Source organism: Miniopterus schreibersii (genome assembly GCF_964146895.1).
Source record: "Miniopterus schreibersii genome assembly, chromosome: 17".
Taxonomy (NCBI): domain Eukaryota; kingdom Metazoa; phylum Chordata; class Mammalia; order Chiroptera; family Miniopteridae; genus Miniopterus; species Miniopterus schreibersii.
In genome coordinates, this window is record NC_138117.1 from 24,524,783 (window position 1) to 24,540,650 (window position 15,868).

The 15,868-nt window shown below is 35.3% G+C and overlaps 1 protein-coding gene across 5 annotated transcripts in view; it reads right to left on the minus strand.

Moving 5' to 3' along the window:
* The window catches only part of ARFGEF1 (ARF guanine nucleotide exchange factor 1), a 90,248-nt gene that overhangs the window by 8,016 nt on the left and 66,364 nt on the right, over nucleotides 1–15,868 (minus strand). For 3 of the 5 annotated variants that reach the window (XR_013997489.1, XM_081117321.1, XM_081117322.1), the window contains exons 24-34: nucleotides 12,623–12,663; nucleotides 12,359–12,528; nucleotides 11,857–12,008; nucleotides 11,549–11,721; nucleotides 10,232–10,392; nucleotides 9,155–9,285; nucleotides 6,152–6,281; nucleotides 5,163–5,298; nucleotides 4,943–5,081; nucleotides 3,184–3,256; nucleotides 1,592–1,724 (exon numbers count right to left, since the gene is read on the minus strand). Coding sequence is in view for 2 of the 5 variants with exons in the window: in XM_081117321.1 (XP_080973447.1) it covers nucleotides 1,592–1,724; nucleotides 3,184–3,256; nucleotides 4,943–5,081; nucleotides 5,163–5,298; nucleotides 6,152–6,281; nucleotides 9,155–9,285; nucleotides 10,232–10,392; nucleotides 11,549–11,721; nucleotides 11,857–12,008; nucleotides 12,359–12,528; nucleotides 12,623–12,663 (1,439 nt within the window). In the remaining 3 variants the exon portion in view is untranslated. The remainder of the gene's footprint in view (nucleotides 1–1,591; nucleotides 1,725–3,183; nucleotides 3,257–4,942; nucleotides 5,082–5,162; nucleotides 5,299–6,151; nucleotides 6,282–9,154; nucleotides 9,286–10,231; nucleotides 10,393–11,548; nucleotides 11,722–11,856; nucleotides 12,009–12,358; nucleotides 12,529–12,622; nucleotides 12,664–15,868) is intronic. The other 2 variants (XR_013997487.1, XR_013997488.1) reach the window with 1 other exon arrangement.

Sequence of the window (15,868 nt, forward strand, 5' to 3'; positions counted from 1 at the left end):
TGACATTAAAAACACGAGCAACGAAAGAAAAAAATTATACTTCAAAAGCTTTTGTGCAACAGAAACATTATCAAAGAAATGAAAAAATGACCTACAGAATGGGAGAAAATACAAATGTATCTGATATGGGTGTAGTGTCCAGAGTATGTAACAAACTCCTATAATTCAATAACAAAAAGACAAACAGCCCAACGAAAAATAAGCAAAGGACATGAATAGATATTTCTCCAAAGGAGATCTATAAATGGCCAATAAGCACAAGAAAAGACACTGAACATTATTAATCATTAAGGATATGCAAATAAAATCCACAATGAGATACCACTTCACACTGACTGGAATGACTATCACTAAAAAAAGTAGTAGTAATTGTTGGTGAAGATGAGAGAAAAGTGGAATTGCTGGTGGGAATGTAGAATGGTGCAGCTGCCACTATGGACACATTTCAGTGTTTCCTCAAAAAGTTAAACATAGAATTATCACATGACCTAGCAATTCCACTCCTAGGTATATACCCAAAAAAATTAAAACAGGTACTAAACAATATTGTAAACAGTCAGTCTTGTTCAGTCGCAGCAGCCTTATTCACCATAACCCGAAGGTGGAATAAGCTCAAGAGCCCATCAACAGGTGACTGGACAAATAACATGTGGCACATCCATACAAATGACAATCACGCCATCATAAAAAGGAATTACTGATCCATTTTACAATGTGGACGGAACATGAAACATTATGCTAGATAAAAGCCAGGCCTAAAAGGTCACACGCTGTATTTATATGAAATGTGCAGAACAGCAACTCCATAGACACAGAAATCAGATTGGTGGTTGCTAGGGGCTGGGGACCAGGAGAAGAGGGAGGAAAAGCATATGGTTATGGGGTTTTCTTCTGCGGTGAATAAAAATGTTTTGGAACTAGATAAAAGTGTAACTGCACACCACTGTGAATTTACTAAATGGCACTGAACCATTCACTTTAAAATGGTTACTTTTGTTATGTGAATTTCACCTCAACTTTAAAAGGGAATTTTTACAGCTGTCCTATTTTCCTCTAGGGAGGAGGCAATCATTCCTCAGTGTTATAATTTTCCTTCAGTAAAAAAAATTTAATCAATTTAGTAAAAAACAGAGGGGGCTCCCCTCCTTTGTGAAAAAAAAAAAAAAAAAACCAAAGAAGTTGAGGAGGAGCGAAGGCGACACGGGTGTGGGGCAGCAGAGCCTAAGAAAGGCTGGCTCCTCAGAGCGGGAGCCCCTGCTCTGAAAGCACTGGCCCCTCACTATCCCCCCTCCTAGATGGGCAGAGGAGGGCCCATCAGGCCCCTTTTGCAGAAAAAATATGGGGCTGGCACGAACAAGGGGATGGAGAGGGAAGACTCATACGCTCAACACAAACATGAGCTGAAAGCCTGTGGACAAAGCTGGTGGGGAGCGTCTATCTATTCTGAGATGCTCAGGCTGGAGCAAACACAGTGACAAAGTGACCACGCCATCAATGACAGTACATTTGTTAATACAAGTAACAGAAAAATTTCATCCCTTTCTTACATAAAACAAAATGCACAATTTATTTTTACTAAGAGATAACTCACTTGCTGAAAGTTTAATTTTGTTGGCTTCTTCATTCACAGTAGAGACAGAAACTAGTGTTGCCTGCTGTCTATTATCTGCAGATCTTGGTTGAATAGAATCATGGATATCTATAGATTTCTGTGATACTGTATCCTAATAAAATAAAAAAAGTCATTATAAGTACAATGAAAAAAGCTTAAGAATAAAGATAGTTTCTATTATGCTGTATGTTTTTTAAAAAATATATTGTGTCTCTATGAAAATGATATTCTACACACATTGCAATTATAGACACAATGAAAAAATTACTTAAAATTACTTATACAAGGATAGACCTAATAGTCTTTAAGAAAAAAGCTTCCTTTCCGACACCCAGACTTGGGCCTGACCCTACCCAAGAGTAACAGGTAAGAATGCTAAGTTTCACTGTGTGGGAAAAGTAGTCAACAATACCCATGAACTGTCAGGAAACCTAAACAGAGCACTCGTACAGTAGAGACAGGGAGACTTCTGCAAGCTTTGTGTATGCTGAGCTCAGGGAAGCTTTTTAGTGGTGAGTTTAGGGAAGGATGTTTTGTCACCCAAGGAACCAGCAACCAGAAAGGTCAGTGAGAAGGTGACCAACTAGGAGTGTGGTGTCATGAAGAGAAGCTGAACATTATTCCGCCCCAGAGTTACTAAGTGTAACCTTGAAAAAGCAATGAATCTTCCTGAACTAAGGTTTTCTGATCACTTTTCATACGGGTCGTGTCTAAGGATTAGACAATAACTGCAAAGCACTAGCACAGTGCCAAACAACATATGGTAGCTGACATTAGTTTGTCACTTAGTGAGAAGTCAGACCATGGCTCAAGAGGAACTGGGACTTCTGACGTAACAGTTCTAGCTGGAAGCAACCTCACCTGGGTTTCCCCAAAACAGTGCTAATCAAAATAATATTTTAACTTGGACTTAAAATACTGCAGTTTATGATCTTTTATTCCTTGTCCTGTATAAAACAGGGATAACAAGTACCAAACCTGGTTCAAAAAATTGTTGGAAGGACAGGAGTGATGTCTACAAGCCAAGGAATGCTAAGGGTTGCCAGCAGCCACTGGAAGCTGAGAGAAGCAAAAAAGGGTTCTCCCTTAAAGGCTCTGAAGGGAGGTGGCTCTGCTGATGCCTGGACTTGGGACCCTTCTGCCCCCAAACTATGAGAGAATAGATTTCTGTTGTTTTAAGCCACTAAGTTTGTGGTCATTTGTTATGACAGACCTAGGCAAACACATACAATGGATGAAGGGTACATAAGAATTCTTTGTACTGGTTTTATAAACTTTCTCTCACGCATAATCTGGTGCCTGCCTCTTACAACTCTTGAAATCATGTTACTCTATGTCTCAGACCACTCATCTTATAAAAGAATTTAAAATACTGCCTTCAAGGCACTTACAGAGATAAATTTTAGCTACCTGGGAAACTGACAATTATGAAATTCAACCTGGTAATTCCGGACAGTACATTTATGCCTTCTTTTTAAAAAAGCTGGGGTCATATAAAAAAATTTGGCCCATGGTAAAATTACTTATCAACAATAAATAATTTCAAATATGATTTATTTATCTGAACTTACCAACTGTTTTTCACTCACAGGAGATGAAGGTGGGGGAACAGTTTCTCCAGAAGTGGGGCGCCAGGTCAAAAGCCTTTAAAATACCAAAACCACCAATCATTCAGAGTGTGAAACATGTCACATCCAATATATTTTGAAATGGGCACAAAAAAGTCACAGGAATATACCAAAAATAACATATTACTTCTCTGACTACTGCTAAGAGCAATTTGCTGAAAAAATCTAGTGAGAAGTTTAAAATATGTACTTCAAGAAAACAACTGGCATTTACTATAATTAAAAGGGTACTTTGGTCATCAGTTTTAGAAACTTTAAACTCAGATTTTCTAAGTATTAAGGGTCATTAAGCATTGTCCAAAGTGAGATTTTAAAAAAGTTTGAGTTGTTTCAAAAAAATTCATAGACCTTTTCAGATTCTATTTTTTTAATGTATAAAAATAGATGAAATAAAATTTGGCCCAAAAGACGACACTAACTTGATTAGCTGCTTGGGACAGAAAGATGATTAAGGCCTAGGTTCTTGCTGGTTTTTTTTGTTTTTTATAATCTTCACCAGAGGATACTTTTTCCATTGCTTTTCAGAGAGAGTAGAAGGGAGGGAGGGAGGGAGGGAACATTGGTGTGACAGAGACACAATGATCCATTCCCTCCCGCACATGCCCCTACTGGGGTCAGGGATCGAGCCTACATGCCAGCTCTTTAAAAAAAAATACTCAGCGCAACCGGTTTTTATAAAGACTTGACAGGGACAAGAGCTAGGCAAGAATTCATACAATAGTGGCCATATTAAAATACGGCAAAAATGGATCATTTGTCAGTTACACAGAGCCAACAAAATGTGCACCAAAAAATAAAAACTGTCAAATAATTATAAATAAGCTGAGGGAATTATTGTGTATACGTTTGGTGTAGTCCTACCTAAGACTCTTTCCTAGGGGTGTGTTCCTCATTTGACTTTGTATTTCCTATTGAGGAGGATATTTACAAGGAGATCATACTAGTACAAACATATTTAATTCATGTCAAGAAAAAGTTTATGATGCTTAAAAACATGGAGAGATAGTTTTTGTATATAGTTTTATGCCAGTGCATTCACATATGTCTACTTAATAAGATGTTGTAGGTAACATTTAAACACCTTAAGTAGATTTAAAAATCACTGATGTAAGGTGAAACTCTGTGCAGGTCAAAGGGCCCCCAAGGTAGAGCTGGGAAGTAAGTACAAGTCTGTCCTACAAAAAGTCCAAGTGCTATCAGTCATTTAGCCAAACTATATCTTAGTTTCCCCATTGATAAAAACTCCTTCACTACAATTCAATGCTAAATTTATCCCTTAGAAAAAGATGACAATTAACTGTAAAACTGTTAGTGGTAAGTACAAATAAATTTTCCTACGATTATTAAATCTACAGTAACTGAAATGTATTTGAGGCTTTTTTTTAACTTCAAGACCACTGCTTGGTTTAGTTTGGATAAATAAAACCTTATAAAAGTGGAATCACTTCATTATGACCCCAATTTTGGGTTATCAAACTAAAGGTTTTGGCTCATAAAGAATTTAATTCATGTATCTGTTATGGTTTATAGGAGTTTGATTTGTAATAAATAGAAATTCATGGAACACTGATATATTTTAAAAAGGATTCTGTCATGAGAAATCACTAGTTAGATCGTCACTTAATAGCCGCTTTAATTCTTCTCCAGAATCAAACGTTTTATGTCCATCATTCAAGATATAAAGATGTATAAATCATCTTACGCATGTGGGATTGTTGTTTTGAAGATATCCAGGGTGCAGTTACAAGTTTTATCCCAGATTTCTAGGGTAAATTTTTCACCATTCAGGATAACAACATTCTCTAAGCAGTTTGTACCAGATCGTGCTAACTGCTCATTGTCTAGGAAAAAAAAGAGCAATTTATTTATGTATTACCAGGGTTACATTTAACACTCGGTGTCACTACCTGGTACAGACGTACCTTGCTGCACACACCAGTGTAGCTGGGCAAAAATATCATCCAAAAGCACATCGCTGAGTACTTCTAAATACTGGGTGAACACATCACAGATGGCATAAAGGGCGTGGTTACAGGTCGTCGTCATCCATTCAGCTTTCTGGGGGGAAAGTCAGACCACTCATCAACTACTAGAATTAAAAACTCAATCTATTTGCATGTATGAACTGCAAGGCTGTCCCTGTTCCTTTCAGACCCTCCTTCCCCTAGAACATTACCCTCACCTCACTTAATACCCGCTATCTATTTTTCTCCAGGATCCCAGAACCACCTATGTATAAAATAATTTAACTATTTTTTTCAGTTTGCTCTGATTGTAAACAACTATCACTGCATGATCATGATCTTGCTATTAGCATTATGACTTTTCAAGCAATAGGGATGAATAACAGCTGCCTTGCTCCAGCATATGACCGAACATGAAAGAGAAACAAAGAGGGAGGAAAGGATAAGAATTTATCCAAGTGGGATCAGCATATCTTTAAAATAAAGCTGACTTTCATGAAATACAGTTATTTAGAAACACCATAAAAGGCAAACAGGGCCATACAAAGTAAGTGTAAGTAATTTCTTTGTTTTTCTCAAATGCGTAATGGACTAACCTGAACTGGCAGTTTTCATACACAGTTTTGTGCTAGTGCATACTTATGTCTACTTATTACCATGTAGTCTTTATTCAATTCAGAATAAGAAGTCACTATGAATACTAAAGAAAGCTACTAGTGTTTATAGTTGTGACAATAATAAGGAAAAGAAACTGGAAGTTCAACAAAGACACTGAAAACAAAATCCAATTCATTTACTTGGTTCTGTCCCCAAATGGTATTGTTTATAAAAGAGGAAAATTTTTTTTCTGTTCAATGTGCTTAATCTGAAATACTAAAATGTACATGGGAAAATATTAAGAACCTCTTAACTTGACTATATTAAGTAAAAATTCCGTGTCCTCTTACCTCTGTCTGCTGTTCTGGCAATTTCATGTTGTCAAAGATTCTGAACACAATTCTAAATAAATCCTGCCACCAATGTTTTTCATAAGTGTGGCCATAAGTTTTCATTATTTCAAACATTACTGTTAGACCCCTAAAGTGATATAACATAATTAGGAAAACTATAATACAAATCAGCATTGCACCGCAGAATCTCCCTCCTAAAATAATTGTTACAGTTCACAAAGCTAAAGAAAACAAAGTTTAAAACTGGTTTTAAGAATTTCATGTTGTTATACAGCTTTCTTTAGTATGCATCATTTAGGAAAAAACTTCAAAGGCCTTAATCTTAAAATTTTTATTTTACTTTTTCTTCACTCCCACCCCATCATCCAGTATTTTAAAAAAAGCAAATAATTACAGATTGAGAGAGATCATGTTAGTGAATATTAATTTTGTGGTACTGTGACCAAGGAAGAAAATACACTAATAACAGTCTAAGAACAAATAAAAAATTGATTTTAGAAAATCTTTTTCAAAGAGCTATAGGAATTTTTAGCTAATACTGTAATTGCTTATATAATATCCTCAAACAAAAGAATCTGTAGAACTAATCCACTAAGACATTCATGTGGGCAGGGTCTGTTTCCTGCTATATCCCAGGTACAAAGCAATGCTTGTCACCAGGACGCACACGGTAAGTATCTGGTGAACGAATAAAGTGCTTAGTATCATATTGACTATCCTTGAATAAGTGTTAAAACTAAAATTCAAAATTGCCTTCCTGATTCCTTGCTATCTTTCTCAAAACTGGAGGAGGGCACGTGGGGGGTAAAGGGTGATGGATGAAGCGGGGTGGGTGGGGGTCAAGAGTAGGAAAAAGGGAAACATCTTAATACTTCCAACAATTAAGATAAATTTAAACAAAACAGAGACTTGACTTGGGATGGTGAACACACTATACAATGTACAGATGATGTGTTGTGGAATTGTGCACCTGAAATCTGTATAATTTTGTTAAGCAGTGTCGCCCCAATAAATTCAATAAGAAAACTTTCATGTAACCATTAAAAAGCTTGTTGCTTTCTCTATATGTTACTTTCTTCTAGCGAAATATAATTATCCTTCAATTTAGAAAAAGTTTACATTTCCAAAAGTCTAATGGTAAGCCAGAATAAAATTTTCTTTGAAAGGCTCCATAAAGACGGTGTATGATCTAGCTCCTCTGCTGCTATACTACACCCAGGCCTAGTACATGCCTGGTACACAACAGGCTCAAAACAAGTATTTGTTAAATGACTGTACAAAAATAACATTATGGTAGTTCGACCCTATAGCAAGTTTGCAATATTTTGATTCATAAGATATCTAATGTGTGATGAGAGGAAGTAAAGAAACTAGTTCCACATTTTTCCCCACAATGGAAAAAAGACTCCCTCTTCCTCCATCTCCTGAGCTCAAAATCCATTTCCTCTCACTCCAAGTACCTGGATGCAAACTCCCATGACAAGGGAGAAAGGGATGTGGGAATCCTGTTTTTTCTAGGCCCCCAAAGCAAATACAGATCTACAGAGGTTTCCAAGAATTTTCACTGATGAAGAGGTCTTTTCTAAAGCAATACTTAAGTTGCTAGTGTAGGGAAAAAGAGTATCTGGGACTCTAGGTTAATTATTTAACCAGAAATCTACAGAATTTTGAGGGAGTCAAATGAGAACTCATGTGAAAGTATTTTGTAATTAGTGTGTTATGAATCACAGTGTTATATTTTTACATGTAATCTAAATAACAGCCCTTATAGGTCCTGGGATGAGGTAAGAAAATGAAAGCCACACAAATTTACTTGTACTCTCTCTTTTATAACTAAAATACATATTTTCTCTTCCCTTTAACAACAAGAACCCATCTGTAATCTGAATATAAATATGGTAAGAAGGCAGGTAGTGTGGTTCCCAGACAAGAACAGGCTGAGGCTAAGAAAGCAGGCAGGTCCCTTGTCAAGATAAAATGTTGTACACTGTTCTTGTGATTACTAAATTCTGTGAGAAATTCCCAAGGTTTGAGTCCTACTTTGGATGACTTACCTATGTCATAAAATGTTTTGTTATAACAAATAATACTATAAATGTGAAAAGTTTCTTAGGAAATAAATCAAAGTTAACCTTGGATGGGGGTGGGAGTTGTTTTGGCATAAGGGGAGGAAAGATTCATTCTTTCATTACATTTCTATCATTGACTTGTTACAAGTCTGACCACCTTTCTGATTTTAAAAGGTTCAGTAAACTGTCCAAATGACTATGATTCTCCCTAAAAAGAAGATGGGATAATTAAAAGAGAGATTTTAACATAAAACTGAACTCATGATGCACTCAAGCACTTTTGACAGATACTGAAATACAGGTTGGTCATTTCATTTTGGCAGCCAGAAATAGAGAAAAATTATCCTATGGGACTGACCTGAGCTATAACATAAGAAGTGTATATTGCATGCTTGTCTAATTACATTATATCCACAATAGTTTCTTTACAAATTGATTATATGTGCAAATAGGACTTTTATTGAGAATATACTTTGGGAAGAGTTCAATCCTTTTGGAATAGACCTACATTATTCAAAACTATGTTACTGACCCATCTTCAGAGAAAAGGATCTTTACCTAAAAGCCATCAAGGATGTGCATTTGGAAATTCTTCCATATTTCATCAGGAAATAAAATAAATTTTGCCACTAACTTCTATTTCTGATTGAAAACAAATGTATGAAAAAACAATGTATAAAGTATTAAATTAACATAGAAGCTAAAATTCAAAGGAGGCTATAATTAAAGTTAAGAAAAAGTAATGTATTCCCATTTTTTATCACTGCTCTATTTTAACATATTTTAAAATCTGCCTGTAATAATTACTATATTTGATAAAACACATGATTTATGGCCGTTTACTACTGAACTTGTGTTCACATAAGGAAAATTAATTTGATTACAGTCAAAATAAGCCCTAAAAATTTTAATTACAAATACAGATTGTTACCTGGTTCTTACATCTAATTTGCATCTATTGATGATACAGGATAGCTCAAAAAGGATGGGGAACCATCCTCTCACCCACACCCGGTCTTCAGGTGCCACATTCATATCGTCACTTGTGTATTCCTTGAAAGCCTTCAAGAAGAAGGTAAGGTTATTAAAGGCAAAACATAATGCCTACATTAATAAGCACATTTCTCTAAAACTTTAAAAAATGCTTTACAAATCAAAGTGAATAATTTGATAAAACACAATAATTTATTAAAAAAGATGGAGATTATAACAGCTTATAAAGAGCACTGAACTAGAACCCAAAAGTTGTTTTTGGCTTCAACTCTGATACCAGCTTTCTGCATTATAAACCAGGTTAAATCAAGTTTTCATTTTTACCATTTAAATGGTTATGACACCATGTAGCCACACTAACCACACTGGGGAGGTGTGAAGGTCAAACGAGTTAACGCATGTGTGTGTATAAAGTACTAAGCACCCCACAGGTCCATGTCAGTATGTAGTGAAAAATCTTATTACCAAATCTATGATGTAACGCTTCTCCTTATGGTAGTTATAAAGATAGACTCAAATATGTGAGTTAAAGTTGGCAGGCAGGTTGCCAGTTCAACCTTTTACTCCTGTGCTGAAGTCCACAATCATCCACTGAAAGTCAGCTTCAGCACTGCAGACAGAGCATGACAGGCAAAAAGCAGTACAGGGAATGGCTTAAAAACGCAGGCTTGGGTTCAAAACTTAGGTCTCCTTTACTAGTCCTGCAATCACAGACACATTTTTTCACTTCTTTATGCCTCAGGTTCCTTATCTGTATGGGACTATAACACTATCTACCCCTTGAAGCTGTTATGAAGATGAAACAAGTTAATACAGGTGAAACACTCAGAAAAATACCTGATACCTTCAAGAAACATTAGCTATCAGTACTCCCATTATAACTCAGAATCAAGCTCAGATAATTTTTGGGTTTACTGAAAAATAAATGCTTCATATCCTCTTAATTTCCAAATAAACATAGATCTGACTAGAATTAAAAATTGAGTAAAATTTTGTTTACTAAATGGCACTATACCTGAGGCCTGTCAGACACATATTTTGCACAATGGCGGATAAGTCGAATTGCTTCCATACTTGTGTCTGGGAAAGCTGCATTGCATGCAAATTCAGACAAACACTTCACTGCATCCTGGAAAGAATCGATGGTCGCTGGAAAGTGTTTTTCAAACACAAGGGCTAAAAAAAAACGAAAAGGGTATAAAAATAAATATAATTTTTCAATTTTCTTAATTGTACCAAAAAATATATCAACCTCTGGATATAACGTATACTTCTTAAAGGTTAAAGGCTTTGATGTCCATCAGGCAAGGGTTCAAGTCTGTGGTGACCACCTACTTGGCAGCCTTGAGGAGCAGAGGCAGGGAAATAGGTCTGTGTTTTGTTTACACTATAGAGCTGGCTGCTAATACAGTAACTGGTACACAGTAGGTACTGTATCAATAGCTGTTGAGTGAATATACAAAATTATGTTTAATCTCTCAGTATCTCAGTTTCTTAATCCCTAAAATGAGAATAATAATATCCACAGGAGAGTTGCAAGCGCTAAATAAAATACGTAAAAAGTGCTTAGCACAATAATTAATTCAAGCAAGCACTCAAATGACAGCTATGATGTCGTCATTATTCTTGAGGTTGATGATGATGGTCATCATTATAATCTGCTAGACAGATTTAACTTACATCTTTAATATTTTATTCTCCCTTGAAGTCAAAGGAGGCTGTGTAGTGGTTAAAAACAAAGGCTTTGCCTTAAGGCTCCCTGGCTTTGAATACCAGCTCTATCACTCACTAGTTCTGTGTCGTTAGGTAAATTACTTAACCTTACTGGGCCTGAGTTTCCTAATCTATGTATTAAAAAGGGGGGATATTAAAGATACTTATCTCAGAGAATAGTTGTGAAGACTGAAGAAAATACATGCAAAGTGCTTACAGTGCTTGTCATAATAGTAAATGTTTAATAAATGTTAACTATAATAATATATCATTATTTACTCTGCTTATTTAGGCAAACCTTGGTAAACATAAAAACCATAATAGGCCCATAACCTTATACTTGAATTATCTTCTGAACACATTGTAGTTTCTTTTTTTTTCTTTTTAATCCTCACCTAAGGATATTTTTTTCTATCGCTTTTCAGAGAGAAACGTCAATGTGAGAAACATCAATTGGTTGCCTTCAGGATCAAGCCTGAAACCAAGGTATAGTGCTCTTGACAGGAATTGAACCCAGGACCCTTCAGTCCACAGGCCAACGCTCCAATCACTGAGCCAAACTGGTTATGTCCTCTTTTTTTTTTTTTTAAATTTAAACATAGCTAAAAGAAATACTCACTGACAATGTGCCCTGTTGTTTGGAATGCAAGTTCTACTATGCTTTCATCTTGATCGGATGCAGCTAGATGAAATACAGAGAAAATGTTCTTCCATCCAGACCGAATGTTAGCAGCTTGAGAATTCACCATTTGTGCTATACACCGCACAACCATATCCCGAATGGTTGGAGACCTAAAATATTAATATAATTTCTCGGATATGCATACAGATAAAACTTAACAGTTTTCTTTCCCTTCTTCTGTTTTTCCCCCTACCGTGAAAAATAAGGTAGTTTTCTGATATTACGCAATTCAACAAATGTAATACCTGTTCCGTTTCATTATGTGCTCAAAAGGTCTCAAGAAATCCTTCTGGAATCTGAAATTAGCAAGCTCTCCTTTCTCTAAAAACTTCATTGACAACTGCCTCAGGGAGTCTACTGCAAAAATAGCTACGTCTTCATTAGGATTACAGCCAACCTGCAATGGCAACAGAAACACAGGGTACTAATGTAAGCAGTGAAAATCTAATTTTTTAATTTTTGTTTTTAAAAAAGTGTATCATTAATAGCATATATAAGTAAATCCTAAGAATCACCATAAAGGCACTAGGTGCTAATAATATTTCTCAATGAGAAAAACATTATTTTAACTAAATCCTTAAAACCTAGAGCTAAAAAAAAAACAGAACTCAAAGGTTTTCTAAATTTAATCACAAAAACAATTAAAATTTGCTTGGAAAGAAAAATTCTCAATTAGATTATGGTAAGGAAATTTTACACAATAAAAAATAATATAAATGTAAGCAAATCCTATAATTCTTCAAATACCTTATTAAAATGATCTCCAATAACTTCCCAAATTCGAGACCACTGCAATCTTATTCTTCCCATGTTGTAATAGGATATTTCTACTATTTTTTGTAGACTAAACATTCTTGGATGTGTAGTGGAAAGCAATTCATCCATAGACACAGCACAGAGCCAACGGACAAAATCCACTATAATATAAATAGATTTAAAATTTTTTAGCTTAATGTTCAAGTCTTTTAGCCAAACAATGAGTTTATAAGTGAAATAAATGTACACACTTACCAATAGCATTTCCATCTAGCCTTGTAGACCCTGTAAATATTCTAATGGAAAAAAAACATGATTCAAAAATGTATAACCTGAAAAAAGCATGTCTAGTCTCATATCTATTACATCAATTCTAATGTAGCTACTTTTACCTGTTTAAAAGAAACAAAAAAAATCAGGTAGTCAAATGATACTTTTTATTATTATATAGTTTAGTAACTACAGTTTGATGTTCCTCCTCCCACCTTCACATTCAATATAATAAAGTAAGAATATATGGTTCTAATTTTATTAGTAAATTTATAAACACTAGATAGTTATCTTATGAGACTGAGAATTTAAAAAAAATGTAAATTTGTAAAACGAATCATTAGTACACTATAAAAAAGAAAAATTTTCAATCTTTTCCTGATTACTAACAACACATTTTTAAAATGAAAAGTTCTACTTCGTTTCTACAAGTAATGTATGTTTGATTAGAAAACTCATCTGTTAAATTACAAGCGATTTAGTATTACCTTGCAAATAGTCTCTAACAGTTTAACTGAGAAGTAAGTAGCTAACTCACTTTTCTTCGGGTATTCAAATATTTAGTATTAAGCTATGCTGCCGCCCAGCTTTGCCCAGCCTTCACTGAGCTCTGTTCCTGTTATTCAAAGTTTCATAAAAGACTTCAGCATAAACATATCAGTCCTCTTTTTTAAAGTCTGCATTTTTATCCACGCACTGAGTTTGTGTAACCAAGGGTTTGAATGTGACTTCCAACATGGACTGATATTCCTCAATTTAAAATAAACACCATAAGATTTGCATGGTAAAAGGGAAACCTTAAAGGCAGGAACAGGGCAAATATTAAACTTAGAAATAAAAGTAATCATAGTAACAGCAGTAGCTACCTACAGTCACATGGTGGGTATTATTCTTAACTGCTTCAACATAGCAACTTGAAATAGAAACAAATACCCTGGGAAGTAGGTACCATTGAACTTCCAAGTTTATTAACATAGAAATTTCCTTAGAGTAACAGAACTAGTAAGTGCTGAGCTAAGATTCAAACCAGGACAGGCTGACACCAGAGTTTACCTTCTTAACCACTGTGCTACATTGCCCCATGCTTACCTGGGCAAAACATAATTTAAACATTTAAAATATATTTTAGTTTTTTCCTGCTACTATAATCTAAATGTTCTGAATATATCATATTGTTTTAATTTCAGTGTCGTTGAAGGCCTGTCTATGTGTTCTGGCAATAAGTAACAAAAACAAGACTGGAAAAACAGCTTAGAAACTGACGACACGGTAACTCAGAATGTGACCTCCTGCTAAAGGAGTGTCTTGAGATTTCCCATAGTGCTGTCATCAGGAGAACAAAACAATAATTCAAAGATCTGGCTGAAAACAATCTGGGAGAAAAAAATAAGAATAGTAAGACCCCATTTATCCAGTGGTTTGACTGGATCCAGAAATTAAAATATACAAAGCTTTTGTACAAAGCTCTCATATGAACAAAAAATGAAAATTGCTAGACTATGCATTATAAGTGTCATTAACCAATTTCTCAGACTAGAGGTGTGGTATCTTCATGGAAGGCAACAATAAAAAAAAAAAGAGTGAATACTAAATAGTATAGGAAAAAAACAGGAAGAGAAACAAAAGAAACAAGAAACAAAAAAAAATTTAATTGAGAAGGAAGCAAATGGCAAAGAGTCAAAGGGGCAAAGAACAGAAGCACAGATGGAGATTATATGCAACTACAGGGGAGATAAGCAACACATTCTCTGAATGCAGAGAAATAACGGAGAACAAAGGCCACAGGACAGAGAAGCTGCAGCAGCAATGCAGACTCAGGTGATGGTGGAAGTAGTGGAAGCATGCATCCTGGAAAGGGCATTCAAATTCCTACTCACTTTGGTAGCCTCTGAGAGGTGCTCTATTTCTAGTAATGCTCCACTAATAGACTAAGGCAGGAGCACAGAGCTATGTGTCACAAAATCAGTCTATGAAATGGATTCTATAGTCCCTGTATGGAAAGCAAAGGACAGTAGCATGAGAACCTTGTATGCTAATATTAAAAGACATGTCCTGGGAAGTGTGAGTAGAAAAATAAATTTGATAGATTACTGCTTCATCCATAGTATAATAGTAATGCAGCAATGCAAAAAAAAAAAACAAACCCAAACACAACAGACTGACAAAACTTGCAGATTCTGGGGTTTTTGTTTGGTTTTTTAATCCTCACCAGAGAATTTTTTTCCATTGCTTTTCAAAGAGAGTGGAACAAAGAGAGAGAGAGATCAGTCCACATGAGAAACACACATCGAATGGTTGCCTCCAGCACTCGCCCAGACCAGGGCTGGGGACTGAGCCTGCAGCTGAGGTACATGCCCTTGACCAGAACTGAACCTGAGACCCTTCAGTTCGAGGGGCGATGCTCTAACCACTGACCCAAACAGCCAGGGCATAACTTGCAGATTCTGAATCAAATAAACTTTAAACTGTACGTAACATACAGGCAAAGTAAATTACTATATATGTAAAAAGTTTTCACAGTGAAATATCAGAAGTAATGTTTATTTCTTAGACCTAACTGAAAGATATTTATGAGCAGATGCAGTGGGGGGTGAGCTGTCTAGTTCCTGAAAGGTGATAGAATGTTCCAAAGTGCGAGATGGGGCAGTTTTACAAAGCTAGATCCGATGTGCTTAAAAAACAAAAACTATGGTACTAAATAACTGTTCTTTTAGTTTTTAGAGGTAACCCATTCCTGGACAAAATGTATCCCTGCACAGTGTAGTAATACTTATAAAACTGGTCTAGTTTAGCAATGCCTAGCAAATTCTACCCTCCTAAATTCTAATGGATTCCTAATACAAAAGTGGAGATAATTAGAAAATTTTATCATCTTCCAAGTTTTTAATGGAATCAGATATTTTTCTGTTGATTAAAAAACAAAAGCTATAAATAAGCAAACAAGAATTATTTTTATTTTTCATATTTAGTTCCTATACTTGTCATAAGAGATTTTTCAGAACAACAGGCCCAAGGACAGGAAAATGACTTCTTTTGCTAGCAAGTATAGAGCTTTCCAGGATGATACCTGATAATATTCTCACCACTGTCTTGAATACCAGGGCAATCTCACTGAGTTAGCTTACAGACTAGAGTCAGAATATTACATATGAAAATAAACTCAGATATCTGAGAAGAAATTCAGAAGAAATTTAATGAAAAAGTGAAATGCACCACACAAGAATAATACAA